At 46.4% G+C, this 18,334-nt stretch overlaps 1 protein-coding gene across 1 annotated transcript in view; it reads left to right on the plus strand.

The window, feature by feature from the left end:
• The first annotated feature begins 1,556 nt into the window (after positions 1-1,556).
• FA2H (fatty acid 2-hydroxylase) overlaps positions 1,557-18,334 on the plus strand; it is a 57,770-nt gene continuing 40,992 nt past the window's right edge. The window contains exon 1 of the mRNA XM_026680140.2: positions 1,557-1,915. Coding sequence (XP_026535925.1) covers positions 1,640-1,915 — 276 coding nt within the window. The 5' untranslated portion in view covers positions 1,557-1,639. The remainder of the gene's footprint in view (positions 1,916-18,334) is intronic.

Genomic DNA, 18,334 nt, shown 5'->3' on the forward strand with positions numbered 1-18,334 from the left:
TGAGATTTCTTATTGCAATCAGTCAGAATAGGGACTTTTGGAGAGACCTTTGGAGGTCTTCTAGTCAACCCCTTCCTCAAGCAGGAGATCCTATATACCATTTCATTCCCTTCTCTAGGTTTTGGATGGAAACGTTTATTCATTAGATGTCAACGTAGCTTGCTTTTTATTCAGGCTCTCAAGGAAGCAGAGAGAGAGTGGGGGAGAGGGAGAGGGGGAGGGAGGGAGGGGTCCTCTCCTCCCTTGTCCCCTAACAACAACACCCCTGCGAGAGGCAGGCTCCGAGTCTCGCGCCCTCCCGCTGGACCGCGCCAGCTGAGATCTCTGGGATCTCTGCGCAGGAGATCTTTCCAAACAGCCATCCTCTCCCCCAAAGGCCCGGGCTTCCCTTCTCGCTCCACCTGAGCCGTTGCAGGCACGTTGGTTCCCGGCTGCTTCGCGAGTTCGGGCTCTTGGGTCACTACTTCCCTCTCCCAGAACGGATCAGCTTCCTGTCGGCCAAATTAGATGGTCAAAGGCCTGGAGACGAAACCATATGAAGAACAGCTTCGGGTTTGGGGTCTGGCTAGTCTAAAAAGACGCAGGGGTCTCCAATCTTGGCCACTTTAAGCCTGGCGGACTTCAACCCCCAGAATTTGCTTGGCTTGGCTTTGCTGGCTGAGGAATTCTGGGAATTGAAGTCCACCAGGCTTAAAGTAGCCAAGATTGGAGACCCCTGCTGCAGAAAAAAAAGAATCAGGGGCGACACGATAGCAATTTTTGTTTATATTAAATATGGTTTTACATTGTGTAAGTCGCCTTGAGTCACCATGGGCGAATAGATTAATTAATTAATTAATTAAGTATGATTTGATTGCTTATTGTACCCTATGACTATTATTAAGTGTCATACCTTGTGATTCCTGACTCTTGATGAATGTATCTTTTCTTTTATGTATACTGAGAGCATTTGCACCAAAGACAAATTCATTGTGTGCCCAATCACACTTGGCCAATAAAAGAATTCTAATCTAAACAAACAAACAAACAAACAAACAAACATTCTAATATTTGAGGGGCTGCCACAGAGAGGAGGAAGGAGTCAAGCTATTTTCCAAGGCACCCGAAGGCCAGACAAGGAATAATGGATGGAAACTGAACAAGGAGAGATTTAACTTGGAAATAAGGAGAAACTTTCTGACAGTGAGAACAATCAACCGAAGGAACAGAAGTTGCCTTCGGAAGTTGTGGGAGCTTCACCTTTGGAGGCTTTCAAGAAGAGACTGGGCATACTTAAATCGTATAGGTTCTCCTCCTTGAGCAGAGGGCTGGACTAGAAGACCTCCAAGGTCCCTTCCAACTCTAGCCTATTTTATCCTGAGACAAGCGCGCCTGCGGGGAAGGCTCGACCAGCTCCGCCTGTATCCTCTCGCCGTCTCCGAGATGCTCCCGCCGGGGAAGCGGCACTTTGCGCGCGCTCAGAGCCCCCCTCCTCCCCGCGCTCGCCTGGCCGGGCCAGTGGCGGCGGGGGCGGGTTGGCAACGGGCGCGATGCCTCGGCGGAGGGGCGGCGCCGTCGGGGGCGGAGCGGGGCGGGCGCAAAAGCATGAGGCCGACAGGTGCCCGGCCAGCAAGCCGAAGCCCCGCTCAGACGCTCCCCGATGGCAGCCCCGCCAACCACCCGCTCCTTCAGCCGCGCCGAGCTGCGCGCCGGCTGCGCCCAGGGCTCCTGCCTGGTGCTGACCGGCCGCCGCCTCTACGACCTCAGCGACTTCGCGCGCCTCCACCCGGGCGGGCAGCAGGTGCTGCTGGAGCGCGCTGGCACCGACGTGAGCGCCGCGCTGGACGGCCCGCCGCACCGGCACTCGGCCAACGCGCGCCGGTGGCTCCAGCAGTACTACCTGGGCGAGCTGGAGTCCGACGGGGACGCCGAGCAGGTAACGAGCGCCGGGCGGTCACTCCCGGGCTTTCTTCAGCCCTCCTGAGGGATGCTGGGCGAAAGGCGAGGCTGCGGGTTGTCCCGCCGCGCGACGCGCCCCTCAGGCTGCCGAGCCCGGCTCGTCTTTCGGCCGTAAGCGGGGAAGAGCCGCGGGCCGAAACAGCGGCCGAAAGGGGCCCTGGCTGTCTCGTCCCCTCAGTCCCCGCCGCCTCGCCCTCCTCTGGCCCGGCCGAGCCTGAGGCGCCGCCTTCGGCCTTTCTGAGGCGGGCCCCCCTTTTGGGGGGGAGGGCGCGAGGGCTTCATCAGGCGGCGTTCTCTTCGGGGCCCAAGATGCCCCCAGGGGATTCTGGGAATTGAAGTCCACGGCTGGCAGGGGCACCCCCACTTTGGGAGGGCCCCTCCACCCCTGTAAGGCGCTTCTTGAACCCAGAGCCATAATTTACCAGTTAACTAAAGCAGAAGCCTGAACAGCTGCCTCTCTGAACAGCACTAGCTATGGCACTTAGACTTATATACCGCTTTATGTGGGACAGAACAGGTGGACTTCAACGCCCAGAATTCCTCAGCCAGCTTTGCTGGGAATTCTGGGAGTTGAAGTCCACAAGTCTTAAAAGTGGCCAAGTTTGGGGACCCCCGACTTAGATTTATATACTGCTTCAGCCCTCATTTAAGAGGTTTACAAAATCAGCCTTTTGCCCCCCAACAATCCGGGTCCTCGTTTTACGGACCTTACGCAAGGATGGAAGGCTGAGCCAGTGAGAAGCGCTCTCCAAGAGATAAAAACTCCAGATTCCACCCCGGTCAGGATTGGCTGTGCATGATGGTTTCCTGAGTGTGGTACCTGTACAATTTGGAGAGTTTATCCGGAGTGCCGTAGTGGACGAGTGTGGACGCCTGTTTATTTCAAGGGTTGCCCATTTCAGTCCCAGCAGCACTTCAAAGTGGTCCAGGCCAAGGGTCTCCAACCATGGCCACTTTAAGACTTGTGGACTTTAACTTCCAGAATTCCTCAGCCAGCTTTGCTGAATTCTGGGAGTTGAAGTCCACAAGTCTTAAAGTGGTCAAGGCTGGAGACCCTGGTCCAGGCAACCCCAGCCGTTTCGTCCTTTTTCTTCTGAACAGGGAGGGACTCAGTTGATGCCCCCCCAATCTAGAATTTCTATTTTCTGGGGAGCTTCATGGGGCACTGAAACCGTTTCAGCCATGAAGATTTGGTGCTGGAGATTTCTCCTAGTCAGGAGGCTGGGACGAAAGAAATCTCCAATTTAGTATAATTCATTTGTGGTTGACTTTTCTACTCCTTCCTCAGCTATCAAGGAGAGGGAGAAGATAGAAAGGAAGTTTGGGCAAGAAGCATTAAAAGCTAAAGAGGGAGGTCATGATGACAGATAATTTGGAAGGAGAACAAAAAAAAATGGTCCTTGTAAAACCAGCACTTCTTACCATGTTGCATGCCAGTGAAAGGGCTATGAGTGGATATGAGCATCATACCCAAGGCTTGTTTTTATGCGTGGCGACACCTGAAAGCGAAGTTTTAGTGCTTGAATTTCTTATAAACCATTTCTGCTCTTTCTTTACTCACAAACTACAAACTCACTATGTAGGTAGAGTGGCAGTGCCCCCAGGGTAATATTTCACTTATCTGTTACATGGTGTAGTCCATGAAAGTTGGTGCTGGAGTCATTCTTGAGATGATGAAAAATTGCACAATGGGAGTGGCAGGGACGCAAAATTAGTTTCATGTGAAGCTGGTGCATTGCCATTGTCTTGACATGGCATCTGTGGCTTCTCCTGGTGTGTGTGTGGTTTTTTTTTTTGGACTCTGTTGTCTAACCTACAGCCCTTTCCTTGTTGCCTGTATCTGCTGTGTTCACACAGGGGCATGGCCACAACAATTTATGCTCTTGCTTCAGGACAGGGCATGTGTCAGAGTTGATCATACTATCTATTGTTCAGAGCTGATTTCTTAAGGGTTCAGATAAAAGGTAGGGATGGGTGGAGTGCAGTGGAAGCCAATATGTGCCAGAGCAAACATGGAAAGGCTTGTGCGTGACACCTGCAGCAGCAGCAGCAAATGTGTTCACTAATGATTAGCTTCCTCGCTTGCCGGTTCTGACCTCTCCTGCCTTCCTGTGTGATTTTTTTTTTCTCCCTCTTGTAGTTGCCTTCTTCCCCTAAAATTGCTTGGGTTAGCTTGGGATTGATTGACTTATTATTTATTTGTTTCCATCTTGCCTTCATTATTTGTACAAATAAGTCATGATGGTGAGTTCCTTCCTCCTCCCATTTGCCCCACGACAACAACCCTGTGAGGTGGGTTGAGCTGAGAGAGAGAGGGACTGGGCCAAGGTCACCCAGGTGGTTTTCAAGCCTAAGGCAGGACTAGAATTCACTGTCTCCTGGTGATTGGCCCAAAGTCACCCAGGCAGCTTTCATGCTTTAAGATGGAAGTTGGACTTGGCTGCTGGGTGGCTTTTCTGTGTTTCCTCTTCCTCTGCAGTTAGGATTAATTCTGCGTGGAGGGAAGGGAAAAGCAGCACGCCAGGAAGAATGAGGTCCTGGGTTGAAAGAAACGTATTGGCACAGAGGTTTGTTACAAGCCACAATTATCCCCATAAGGTCTAGTGCAGGGGTCGCCAACCTTGGCAACTTGAGTTGAAGTTCCCACGGTTGGAGACCCCTGGTCTAGTGGTCAAGATCAGGGCTAAAAGTGATAGCTGATAGCAGTAGCACTTAGACTTATATGCTGCTTCACGGGGCTTTACAGCCTTCTCTAAGCAGTTACACCACTAATCAAAGTATATAAAGCTAAAGTAATCCCCATGCTCCTATATGGAGCTGAGGTGTGGGGTTTACACTCTATTACAGTTTTAGAACAAACACAGTCTCGGCACCTGTGGGTGAATAAAGAATATATCCTACGTTTGTATCTTAAACAGTCCCGTTCCAGTCAAAAATTGATTTCCCTCACAACTGAAAAACCAGTAGGCCAGGGATGGGGAGCCTTTTATGGCTCACTCAGGAATTCTGGGAGTTGAAGTCCATAAGTGATAAAAGAGCCAAGTTTCCCCACCCCTGGTGTAGGATCTCCTGCTTGGGCAGGGGGTTGGACTAGATGACCTCCAAGGTCCCTTCCAACTCTGTTGTTCTGTATTCAGGAGACTGCTGTGAGTCCTCTACTCTCCTGGTGAAGATGCCAGGGAACCTGCTTGTCAGTGAGCGCCACATTCCGTGTTCTTGCCCATATCCTACCTGTGCCTAACCGGCGCCTTTTTCCTCCCTCCTCTTCTTCTTCCTCTCTATGCCCTCTCTGGAATCCCCCATCTCCCCTTGTGCTTGCTCTGGCAGAACAAGTCCAGCCAGTTTCCAGGAGCCGGCTGAACTCAACAAACGGGTTCTTATTCTGCTCCCTTTTGAAATGCCAGCGGTGGTGCAAATCTACGAGCCCGTTGACGAGGCATCTCAAGCATACAATTGCCGCCTGGCACCAAAGGGGCAGCTTGTCTGCCTCCAGCTCAAGCTGGTGCCCCTTGCTTGTTGTGTTTGTGTTTCCTTCTTGGAGACTGACTTTCTCCTGCCCTTGGCAAAAAGGCTGGCCAACAGATCAGGCTTTTCCTACTTACTCATCCCATATTCCAGGGGTCTCCAACCTTGGCAACTTTAAGACTTGTGGACTTCAACTCCCAACGTTCCTCAGCCAGCTTTGCTGGCTGAGGAACGTTGGGAGTTGAAGTCCACAAGTCTTAAAGTTGCCAAGGTTGGAGACCCCTGCCTTTTTCGGTGGTCCGGTGGACAGAAGCAGAGGTGGGTATTCAGCAGGTTCTGACCAGTTCTGGAGAACCGGTAGCAGAAATGTTTCTCCCTCTGTTTCTCCCTCTGTTTCTCTCTGCCCCCCAAGAATAACAGAGTTGGAAGGGCCCTTGGAGGCAGGGATGCGATCCGACTGGTATAACTATCGGTTCTGTCCAACCTGCTGAGATGCCCGGAGAGCTGAGCAGCGCTGCGTGCAAGTGCGCAGCGGGTGGAAAAGCCCCCTTTTTTCCAGTTTTTTCAACCGCAGCTGTGTCGTGCAAAGCATCTGCGGTTGAAAAAGCAGGAAATAAAGGTCAGGTAAGAGCCCGGGCGGGCGGGTGAGCCAAAACAGCAGCAGACGTAGAACCGGTTCTATGCCTGCTGCTCTTCAGAGCCACCGGTTCTACAGAACCGGTAGGATCCCACCCCCGCTTGGAGGTCTTTTAGTCCAACCTCCTGCTGAAGCAGGAGACCCTAGACCATTTGATGGAGTGATGGAGCTTGCACCACCACGGTTCCACTTGTTCTCCCTCTCAGGAAATTTCTCCTTAACTTCTAGGTTGGGCCTCTCCTTGACAGGTTTCCAGCTGTTACTTCTTCTCCCGCCCTCAGGTGCGTTGGGGGAATAGGTTGACCACCTCTTCTCTGTGACAGCCCCTCAAGTGCTGGAAGACTGCGATTATTTCCCCTCTAATCCTTCTCTTCATTAGGCTGAACCTTCCTCGCCGTACGGTTCAGCCCCTGGGCTCCTTATCATTGGTGCTGCTATTCTCTAGTCTACACTCTTGCTCAGATCTTGTTTTGAGTCATGGTGAGCAGAAATGGATGCCGTTTCCCCAAGTGTGGCCTTATAAACCTTACATAGGCCTTACTAAGGCCTTATCAAGTGGTATTAATCCTTTGCATGATCTTGATTCTATCCCTCTGTTGATTTAGCCCAGGAGCGCATTGGCTTTTTTGGGGGGGCAGCTTGCAGCACACGGCTGGCTCACGAGTCTCGATTTGGACTCAGAGATCCCTCTTGCAGTCGCTGCTGTTGAGCCAAGTCCAGACGCAATTAAGAAGCCGAAGATTTTATTCTGTTTTTGTTTCCAGCAGGAAACTCAAAATATAGCTCCACACTGGGAATACATGAAAGGGTTCTCATGCAAGGTTTATTCAAACAGTTAGGAAAAGCTAATTTACAAATGAAAATAGATAAATATAATGGAAAGAGCCCATGTTTATGCAGACCGGTACAATCGTATCTCTTCTGGAATGATTCAAACATACTACCCAACAAATTTCAGAAACCCAGGAGGGAAATATGAGAAAAGTTCATCCTTCCTGAAATCGTATGGGAAATACAAACATTTTTAATATTTACTTTGTTTATGAAATAAAAGGGCTAGATGAAATCCTCAAAACAATGTTTGCAATTGGTTACTGCTACCATTGTGAGAGTTTGCTACTAAGGGAAGGCAACAGGGCTGGATAATAATCAGTGAGTTATAATGCACGGGCATGCATTTCTGATTGCTTTCTGTTGCCAAGCCACAATCCGAAACAATTTTAAAAAAACCCATTTCGAAAATCAGATAAAGAAGAACAAAATGTATTCAGAAATGACTATTCAGAGGTTCAGTCCACATAAAGTAACTTCTGGGTGATCAGGAAACTCCAGTCAGACCAAATGTCAGCAGGATTAACTCTCTCACCACCTTATTAGTTGGCAACATCACCCATCACCTCAACAATTCTCAGGACTTCACCAGCAAGGTTTGGAAACTAAAACTGGACCCGGATGAGACCATGGTTTCTTATGATGTGACTCCCTCTTCACCTGCAACCAGGAAGTCCAGTCACCTCTTGACTTAAACACCTTTGGGAGAACCATGACCTGGATGGTTGAGAATCTCTATAAACCCCAGTATTTTTACATTCTTGTCATTGGTCCTCACTGGCATTGTTTAACTTACCAAGATTTTGTCAACTTCTGTTCTAGAAATGCGCGAGTTGTCTCACGGCCCTTGCAACACACACGCGCACACACACACACATACGCACACCAAAAATCCCCAAGAACTCCAAAAAATTTTTTTCCAAAGTGAGCTGCTGGCACCAGATTCCCTTAACAACCTGGTTACTAACTTAACAACTGCAGTGTTTCACTGAACCACTGTGGCAAAAAAAGGTTGTCAAATGGGGCAGCATGCACTTAACCACTGTCTCGCTTAGCAACATAAATTTTGGGGCCAATTAAGGTCGTAATTCAAGGACTACCTGTACCCTGCCTAGGCTAGCCTGAAATGAGATTGGAGCATTTGAGGCTGAATGCACCGTAGAAACTGAACAATCGTCTTAGTCTGTTGGGAGAACGTGTTAAGCCACCACACGGCATATTCGCTTGACTGTCGAACTCAGCAACTATGGCTTATTAACCTGGGTTTATTATGTAGGAGAAATTCAGTCAGCATTTATGCAGGAGGGAGAAAAAACAAAGCCCTATTGATGTGGCTGATTCTGCGAATTGCAAAAGCGTACAAAGGACCAAGGCAGGCATTTCTTCCCAATCCTACACAGATGAATGAGAGGGAGTGGAATAAGGCCTTCAGTGTTTGGGATGGCAGCGTTTGAATTTCAAGTCAGTAAATTTCAGTCTTCCCATGCACGCTACAAGACATGGCTTCTCCCTTGAATATCTTATCCAGCGATGAAATGCCTGGGCTAGAATTTACTTCAGTGTGTAGTACTTTATTGTCATTGCACCTCGCACAACGAAATCAAATGCCATCTTCAGTGTACATCATACACAAGAAAACTATAAAAAATAAAACTCAAACACATCCTTCGCATTCTATGCAATTGAATTGAAAACCCTGATATCGCATTAATATTGCACTATATACAGCAGAATTAAAAAGAGCTACTGCCCTGGGATAGAAGCTGTTTTTCAGCCTATTTGGCCTTGTTTTTATTATTCTGTACCCTCTGCCAGATGGTAATAGTTCAAAAAAAAAAAAAAAAGGGTGCCCAGGGTGATCTTTAAGGATGCTTTGAACTTTCTTAAGGCAGCGGGAGCTATGAAGCTCTTCCAAAGAGGGGAGAGGGCAACCCATGATCCTCTGGGCAATGACGTTCACCCTCTGGAGCGCTGTCCTATCTGCCCCTGTGCAATTGGCAAACCATTTACTTGGGCCTTAGTGTAATGTGTGAACCCAGATTATAATCCAGAAAAGGGGACGGCTTAGGTTTCCCAACTCTTTTCTGTATGCCTTCACTGATGCAAAGAGCTTCCCGCTCACACAAAAACCAAACTTTCCACTTGGACTCATTAGTTTCTTCCGCTTCACTTGCCAGAAAGGAGCCCTGCAATATCTTTAATACAGTGCAGATAGTCGTCAATTTATAACCATTCGTTTAGTGACCGTTTGAAGTTACAGCGGTACTGAGAAAAGTGATTTACGACCATTTTTCAGTCTTCCATTTGTTGCAGCATCCCCATGCTCACGCGGATGGGGATGCTTGGCTCACATTTAGGATGTGTCCTGGGGGTCAAGTGATCACTTTTTTTGTGACCTTGTGACTTTCTGACGAGCGAAGTCACTGAGGAAGCCGGATTCACTTAACGACTAGCTTAACAACTGCAGGGATTCGACTAAAGCAGAGCGGTCTCAGCCTCCCTCTTGTCACTGCCCTGGGTCCCTTCCCTGTTGTCAGCCACTGGATTTAAAGGATCTTTTTGGCCCCCTGAGAGGAGCTGGATCGAATCAGGAAGCCAAACAGACAGGCGGCAGTATCACGTTGCAGCTCCTCCGGGAGAGGAGCTGGGAACAGGAGAGAGAGCCAGTTCGACCAAGTGGTTAAAGACGTTGGATTGGAATCTGGGAGGCTCAGGGGTGGTAATTTCAACTTAAGCGCAGAATTTTTGCCACAATCTCTTCCTTTCAGCCCTAGCAAGGAGGCCAGGATAGACCGCGAAACCGAGGAAATTTCAGGAACCTGCCCAGCTAGTCAACAGGACTGACTCAACCAAGAGAGGCAGTTTGGTGTTGTGATTAAAAGCTCCCCACCTGGGCTCTCCACTCTTGGCTTTGCTGGCTGTGGAATTCTGGGAGTTGAAGTCCGCCAAGGCTTAAAGTTGCCAAGGCTGGAAAGACCCCAGCTCCTGATTAGGTACCTGGAATTGTGGGTTCTAGTCCCGCCTTAAGCTGGAGAAGCTGCTGGGTGAACTTGGGCCAGGCTTCTTTCTCAACCCAGGGCAGAAGAATGCCAGCGCAAACTGTTTCTGAACAGAAAGAAAGCTGCAGGAAATGGACACGTCTTTAAAATCATTGGGAGATGAGAATGACTCCAAGACACATCCAGATGTTTGTAAGCAAGAGGCCTCTTGAGAAGCCAATCAGTTCCAGAGTTAAAACTTCCTCTGATCCTCGTGTTTGCAAATCACACGGCTATTATCTAGGGCTGGCAAATTTCAGCATCCCAGTTCTGGCACCAAATCCTTGGATTGTGGTTTCCCCAGCCCAGGAATGGGTCCATGCCTACTTCCTATCATTAAAGGGCTCTTTAATTAACATCCTGTCATTAAAAGCCTTAATGGGACTGAAAGTTAAGTGGTCAAATATGGAGAACAATGGATTTGTTCTCAAGTCTAATTTAATCATTGTCCTGCCCTGCATTCCACTCAGAGTGGGTATTTTTTTAGTCCAGGAAATTTGGGCACCCATCAGCGACACTCCCAAGTGTAATGGATTCATGTGAGATTCCGAATCAAAGCAACCTTTTGCAGGACGCTAAGCAAACTTGAACCAAGCTGGGTGTGCTTCATGGTTTGGGAACCACAAAAAAACATCAGACACCATGTTAGGCCAAAATTTGACAAGCCACATTTAGGCTGAGTGCATTGTATGAAGCCAGCTTCTGGCATCTGCACCACAAACCAGCTTTTCAAAAGAGCACATAAGATATCCGTCTTCCTCTCCAGCCAGAGAAGGTGAAATGTGCCAACGGAGCCAGATTCAATGGCACATTTTTTGCCCAGCACATTTAATCTAGTTATTGAATCAACCTGTTCCCTGGTTCATACCATACAATGGCCCCAAAGGGGTTGATTTGCATGAGACTAATGACCACAACACTAGAAACATCACTTACGGTGGGTAACTGATGAGTTATGTGGGTTTTGATGAGTCCATATATGCATAGGGTGAAGATGGTAATCTGTTTTCTAGCAAGGATGTTATGGTAAACAGCGATGTCCTTTATGCTGAGTTTGACCCATTGTCTCCTTCTTAAAGTGCCCTGCTGACTGTGAAGGTTTTAGACAGAAAACATCCCCAGCCCTGTCTAGGGTGAATGTGAATGTGGGATCTTCTTCTGCATGTCAAATGGGCTGAATTCAGAAGGTGTAACTTGGCACCATACGGAGTCCCAGAGTCTGTATTGGATTTGCATTTCTGTCAGGCAATTAGGAAGTGTTCTGCAGACTTAATGGGATTAGACTCTAATAGATGCAAGGCATCTGCATCTGCCTACTCTTCCATATTTTGAGAAAATGAAAGCTAGCACTTTCCCAAATGTGTCTTTTGCTCAGCTCAGAATATCTGGGCTCTTTGCTCAACAAGGCACCAGAGTCAACCAGGAAGCTAGAGGCCTCATATCAGTAGAAGATTGATATGTACCTCATCGTTAAACTCTGGAGTTCTCGCTGTTCTCTGAGCTTGGCTAGTTACTTGCAGGCATTTTATGGCCCAACTAGGTAATATGACCAGTGTGTTGGTGCACAGCGAATCTCAGAGTGCACAAAGAACAGCACACTCTGTATCAATAAAATTGGAAGCCAGTGAACCCTAATCCATCCCTAACCTAGTAGTACAGTCAACCAATCAGAAACCCTGGATGACCAAGGAAGTCCAGCGCCTCTTGCGTGACAGGACCAAGGCCTTTAGGTCCGGTGATGGGGCAAGATACAGTGTTGCCAGAGCTAATCTGAAGAAAGGTATTCGGAAGGCCAAGAGTGATTATAAGAGGAAGATTGAGGATAATTTTTATAGCAATAACATGAGGCAGGTGTGGCGAGGGATTCAACAAATTACAAACCATAAACCAACCAATGTCATCCCAGCTGAGGGCGATGCTTCATTGGCAGAGGAACTGAATCATTTCTTTGCTTGCTTTGAAGTGGAGACATCCGAGACAGATAAAACACAACCACCAGCCAATTGTAGCCCCTACGTCATTGTGGAGGAACAAGAGGTGAGGAGCATTCTGAGGGCTGTGGACCCTAGAAAGGCTGCCAGTCCTGACGGTATCTCTGGCCGAGTGCTTAAAGACTGTGCTGATCAGTCGGCTGGAGTCTTTACCAGGATCTTCAATCGGTCTTTATCCCAGTCCACTATTCCATCTTGTTTGAAGGCTTCCACCATTGTTCCGCTGCCAAAGAAGTTCCCTATCAATAACCTCAACGATTACAGACCAGTGGCACTCACTCCTATCATCATGAAGTGCTTTGAGAAATTGGTCTGCTGGCACATCATTTCTGGTCTTCCGCATACATTTGATAAACACCAGTTTTCATACAGAAAAAATAGATCTACAGAGGACGCTATAGCCATCACTCTTCACACTGCTCTGACTCATCTAGAACAGAGGGGGCGCTATGTGAGGATGCTTTTTGTGGATTTTAGTTCTGCGTTTAACACAATTCTTCCACATAAACTAATGTCTAAACTTCTGGACCTTGGGCTTTCTAATTCAATCTGCCTTTGGATTATGGATTTCCTGTCTGGCCGCTCACAGAGGGTCAGATCAAGGATCTTGGAGTACTCATCTCTAATGATCTAAGTGCTAGAGCCCACTGTAACTACATAGCCAAAAAGGCATTAAGAGTTGTTAACATAATCTTACGTAGCTTTTTCTCTGGTAATATCACACTACTAACTAGAGCATACAAAACATTTGCTAGTCCAATACTCGAATACAGCTCATCAGTCTGGAACCCACATTACGTATCTGATATTAACACAGTTGAGAAACTCCAGAAATATTTCACAAGAAGAGTTCTCTACTCCTCTACTCGTGTCAGAATACCTTATGCCACCAGACTTGAAATTCTAGACCTAGAAAACCTTGAATTACGCCGTCTTCGATCTGATCTAAGTATGGTATATAAAATCATATATTGCAATGTCCTACCTGTCAATGAATACTTCAGCTTCAACCATAACAATACAAGAGCAAACAATAGATACAAACTCAAGGTTAATTGCATCAAACTTGATTGCAGGAAATACGACTTCAGCAACACAGTGGTCAATGTCTGGAATACTTTACCTGATTCTGTGGTTTCTTCCCCAAACTCCAAAAACTTTAACCTTAGACTGTCTACTATTGACCTCATCCCTTTCCTAAGAGATCTGTAAGGGGTGTGCATAAGCGCACCAATGTGCCTACCGTCCCTGTCCTATTGTTTCTTTTATTTTTCTTGTATGTACCCATTTCATGTATTCATAACTATGTTTTTACTTATACCTATTATCTTGTAAGCGATTGACAAATCAAACAAACAAACAAACAAACAAACATGTGGGGAGGAAGGTGGAATAAGTTGGGGTGTTAAGGACCAGCATGGATTCCAGATTGCTATCCTGGTTTGTTTTTGTTTTTTTCTTGAGAATTACTGTATCTCCCCAGAGCTGTAACAAGATCCTGAAAATATTGGGGTGGAATTATCAGATGACAGGCGAGGATATCTTGACATCCTTCTCTTGAGTTGAACAGCAGGTAAATGCTTCCTTTAAAAAGAACATCTTCTCTTCATGGATGCATGGGTAGCATCAGAAAGGATTTTGCAAGGCCACCCATGAATGTGAAATTCAGAAGCACAGAATAGTGGTTTTGGTTCCACTTTGCTGCCAGTTTGAAGACTAGATCTGGTAGTCTTAGTTGGACCACTTTGGAGCTTTGTAGTGTGTGGATCTAATCTTTGGGTATGCAATAAACCATAGAACCATAGGGCTGGCCTGGAAGGGACCTTGGAGGTCTTCTAGTCCAACCCCTTGCCCAAGGCAAGTTTTTAAACGTATGGTTTGTCATATGGATATACAGCCCTCTTAATGTGGCTGAACTCCCAAAATGCCCAGCATTCATGGCCACTAGAAAGGGATGGAGTAATGTTTGGTTTGGTTTCCAAGGCTGTAGCTTAAAATTCTGGCTTGTTTTTGCTTCTGAAAAATTGGCTGATGGCTTCTTCGAGCTTCCACAGAAAACTTATATTAGAAACAAATAGCCATGGAATGAAATTATTGATATGCATCTGCCCATAAAATAATCTAAATAATAATTAAACTATATTATTGTATTTTATGAAAACTCTATTAGCAGAACAAAAGAAAAAAAATCAAAACAACAAACAAACTAATGTACCCCCCCAAAAAACAACATATTACCTATAAATCATCTAAATACAGTATGTGTATTTAATGACAAATATATTAATCATGAAAATGGCTTTATTTTAGTAAAATATCATGACATCCATATCATTTTTATTGGTTTTTAAAAAGGTCTTTTCAAAAATTGCTAAATTATAACTTTATTGAATCTGGTCCTTGATGTTTGGATTTTTCCAGTTTCTCAGCATAACTTTTTGACCAAAGTTCCTTAGAAAAAGGTCAAATTCCACAGTTTTGAAAATAATTCACATCTTTAACATGAAAGCATTTACCCAGGAATCTACAGTACGTATATATCATAGAATATTAATAATATTAAAAAAAATAACAAAGAAGACCAGATCATTTGGGTCAATGTATCCTCAAATTTCTTACATTGCAAACCAAGATTAGGTTGGTCTGACCTAAGCGTAGTACATAAAATTATCCATTGCAATGTCCTACCAGTCAATGACTACTTCAGCTTCAACCATAACAACACAAGAGCACACAATAGATACAAACTCAAGGTTAACCGCACCAAACTTGATTGCAGGAAATACGACTTCAGCCACAGAGTGGTCAATGTCTGGAATACTCTACCTGACTCTGTGGTTTCTTCCCCAAACCCCAAAAACTTTAACCTTAGACTGTCTACTATTGACCTCACCCTTTTCCTAAGAGGTCTGTAAGGGGCGTGCATAAGCGCACCAACGTGCCTACCGTCCCTGTCCTAATGTTCCCTTTTATTTGTATCCATTTCATGTATTAATAATCCTATTTATACTTATATTTGTTACCTAATATATGCCCGACAAACATATGAAGAAAAAAAGAAGAAGAAAAAAGAAAACCTGATGTCCATCTTTTCTGATGAATGCCTTGGGGCTTCCCGTAAACTTGGAATGAAATCTTTTGAGGGATTAATTACTTTCTCAAGGTCAAAGTGCTGAAGGTAAAGAATTTGAATAATGTGGAAAGGCCAGGAGTTGAAGAACTTCTCTGTTTCCTTTTGGGCAGGGCTGCACTTTACAAAGGCTGCTTCAGATGTTCCTTCTACCTGGAAACCTCTATCTGCTTTGTCAGCCCCTCAAGGTCACCCAGAGCAGGAAACCAAGCCTAACAATACACTTTAGACCAGGGTTGTCCAACCTTGGCAACTTTAAGACTTGTGGACTTCAACTCCCAGAATTCCTCAGCCAGCAAAGCTGGCTGAGGAATTCTGGGAGTTGAAGTCCACAAGTCTTAAAGTTGCCAAGGTTGGACACCCCTGCTTCAAACTTTAACACTACTGGAGAAAAGAAGGACTGGGGTGACATGATAGCAGTAATTCCAGTATTTGAGGGGCTGCCACAAAGAGGAGGGGGTCAGTTTATTTTGCAAAGCCACAGAAGGCAAGACATTTTTTAAACATTTAACAGAGTCGGAAGGGACCTTGTAGGTCATCTAGTCCAACCCCCCACCCAAGCAGGAGACCCTACACCATTTCTGACCGATGGCAGTCCAGTCTCTTCTTGAAAGCCTCCAGTGATGTAGCTCCCACAACTTCTGAAGGCAACTTTTGTTCCATTGGTTGATTGTTCTTATGACAGAAAAGTTCTTATTTCTAGGTTGAATCTCTCCTTGACCAGTTTCCATCCATGATTCCTTGTCTGGCCTTCAGGTGCTTTGGAGAATAGCTTGACCCCCCTCCTCCTCTCTGTGGCAGCCCCTCAAATATTGGAAAACTGCTGTCATGTCTCCCCTGGTCCTTCTCTTCCCTAGACTAGTGAAGACAAGAAATAACAAATGGAAACTAATCAAGGAGAGAAGCAATTTGGAATGAAGGAGAACCTTCCAAACAGTGAGGACCATTAACCAGTGGAACAGCTTTGTCTTCAGACGTTGTGGGCGCTTCATCACCGGAGTTTTTCAAGGAGAGGCTTGGACTTGGTCTAGGCTCTCCTGTTTGAGCAGGGAGTTGGACTAGAAGACCTTCTAGGTCCCCGCCAGCTCTATCCTGATGGATTTCCCACAACATTGAAGAGGGACATGCCTTTGGAAGGCTCCGTCCTCTAAGCAGGGGCTGGCCAAGGAGAGAAGAGCCTGGGATGATGCTAAGATGGAGGCGATGCTCAGGAGGAATCACAGCCCCGAAGGGGGTCGGGTCGGGCAAACGGCAGGGTCTGGATGGCTCTTCAATGGAACCTGCTCCAGGGCAGGCAATCAAGGGAAGGCCTGGCCCCTTCCTGTGTGAGAAGCCCTGCGGGCTTCCTCTGTCCTGCTCTGCGCTCAGCCCCGCTAGGTGATGTAGGGCTGGGAGGAGATTACGACGCCAGCCCTCATTTTCTGCTGCCTCCGGCTGTCTGAAATGCTCTTTGATCCACTACGCCCCCCCCCCCCCGGCGCGGCTGGATTCACCTTGTGTGTGTGTGTGTGTGTGTGTGTGTGTGTGTGTGTGTGTCTGGAGCAGCTTCCTCTATCTCAGCCCGTAGTCAGATTGAGTAAGAACCCTTAACCAGCAGAACGGAAGTTGCCTTCAGAAGTGGTGGGTGCTTCATCCCTGGAGGTTTTAAAGAAGAGACTGGACAGCCGCTTGTCCGAAATGGTGCTTGAGCCAGGGGGTTGGACTGGATTAGAAGACCTCCAAGGTCCCTTCCAGCTCTATTCTGATTGATTGATTGATTGATTCATTGATTGAACTTTTGAAAATCCCTCTTCCTGTGGTTGAAAAGAGGCAACTGCGCACAAAACATAGAACAACAGAGTTGGAAGGGACCTTGGAGGTCATCCAGACCTTTCTATACCACCCCAAAATATTTGTCGGTCTCTGGGTAGAAAGACGGCTAGTTCTGCTTGCTCCTGAGCTCATTTCTTATGAACTTTGCCCAAGACACAGAAGGAAGGCAAGCCCATAAATTCCAGGTGTAACTTGACACACACACACACACACTCATTGGGGTGAGCAATGAAATGTAAATAAGGAAGGTCACGTTATCACATTTGCTGGACTTGTAAAAAAATAAATAAAATTCTGGATTCAAATGCACGCCCTGATACAGTGGAGTTTAAAGATTTGTATATAACTGAGACCAGAAATATAGTTGGTGAAGATGCTGGAACTTACTAGGCAGAGGAAATTGACCTGTTGGGTTAGGAACAAGACAATACGTTTTACTGCTGACTGGAAACAACTTTTGGACTTTTTATATAAAATGGGGGGGGGGGGGGAGAACTTATGATTTATGGCTTGATGAATAGACAGGATAGATCACAGAAAAAAGAGTTATATTGTAACAATAAAGTAACAGATAAATTTATAATTGTATTTATAACCGCTGTAAAGAAGACCAAAAGATACTTTGTTGTGTTTTTTCTTTTCTGTTTTTCTTGCACTTTTTCTTGCACTATTAGCTGGAGACATCTTGGCTGTTTTTGGACCTTCTTGCTTCCCCATCCTCTTCTTAGTATTTTTCCCCCCAACAATATTCCAAATATTGTAAAGCAGTTGTGTGAAAGGGCTCAGAATGCTGGCTGGCTGTCAACAGGATAATGCTTCTAAAATTGAACAGACAAGGACTAAATTAAATTAAATTAACTAATTATTAATTAATTAAATTAAACAGACCAGGACGCGGGGTGACGTGATAGCCAATCTCTGAGGGGCTGCCACAAAGAAGATGGGGTCAACCTATTGTCCAAAGCCCCTGAAGGCAGGACAAGAAACAATGGATGAAAACTAATCATGGAGAGAAGCAACCTGGAATTAAGGAGGAATTTCTTGACAGTGAGAACCATTAACCAGTGGAATGGCTTACTTGCAGAAGTTGTGGGGGCTCCATCACTGGAGGCTTTTAAGAAGAGACTGGACAGCCACTGGTCTGGAATGGTCTAGGGTCGCCTGCTTGAGCAGGAGGTTGGACGAGAACACTGGAAGACCTTCCAAGGCTGTTATTCTGTGTTCTAAATTATCTCTATGGGGAGAAGCAGGCAGGTGAACTTTAAAAGTGGGCCCCATCCAACCACAGCTGCCAAGAAGGCAAAAATCAAGACATTGCACCCCAATGAGAAAGGGAACTGAGCCAGTGCTGGAAATGTAGATACAGATAATCAGAGTTGGAAGGGACCTTGTACCCCCTGCCCAAACAGGAGACCCTACACCAATTTCTGACCAATGGCAGTCCAGTCTCTTCTTGAAAGCCTCCAGGGATGAAGCTCCCACAACTTCTGAA

Source organism: Notechis scutatus, chromosome 9, assembly GCF_049901735.1.
Source record: "Notechis scutatus isolate UNSWTSFEM ecotype Mainland chromosome 9, rNotScu1.2, whole genome shotgun sequence".
NCBI lineage: Eukaryota > Metazoa > Chordata > Lepidosauria > Squamata > Elapidae > Notechis > Notechis scutatus.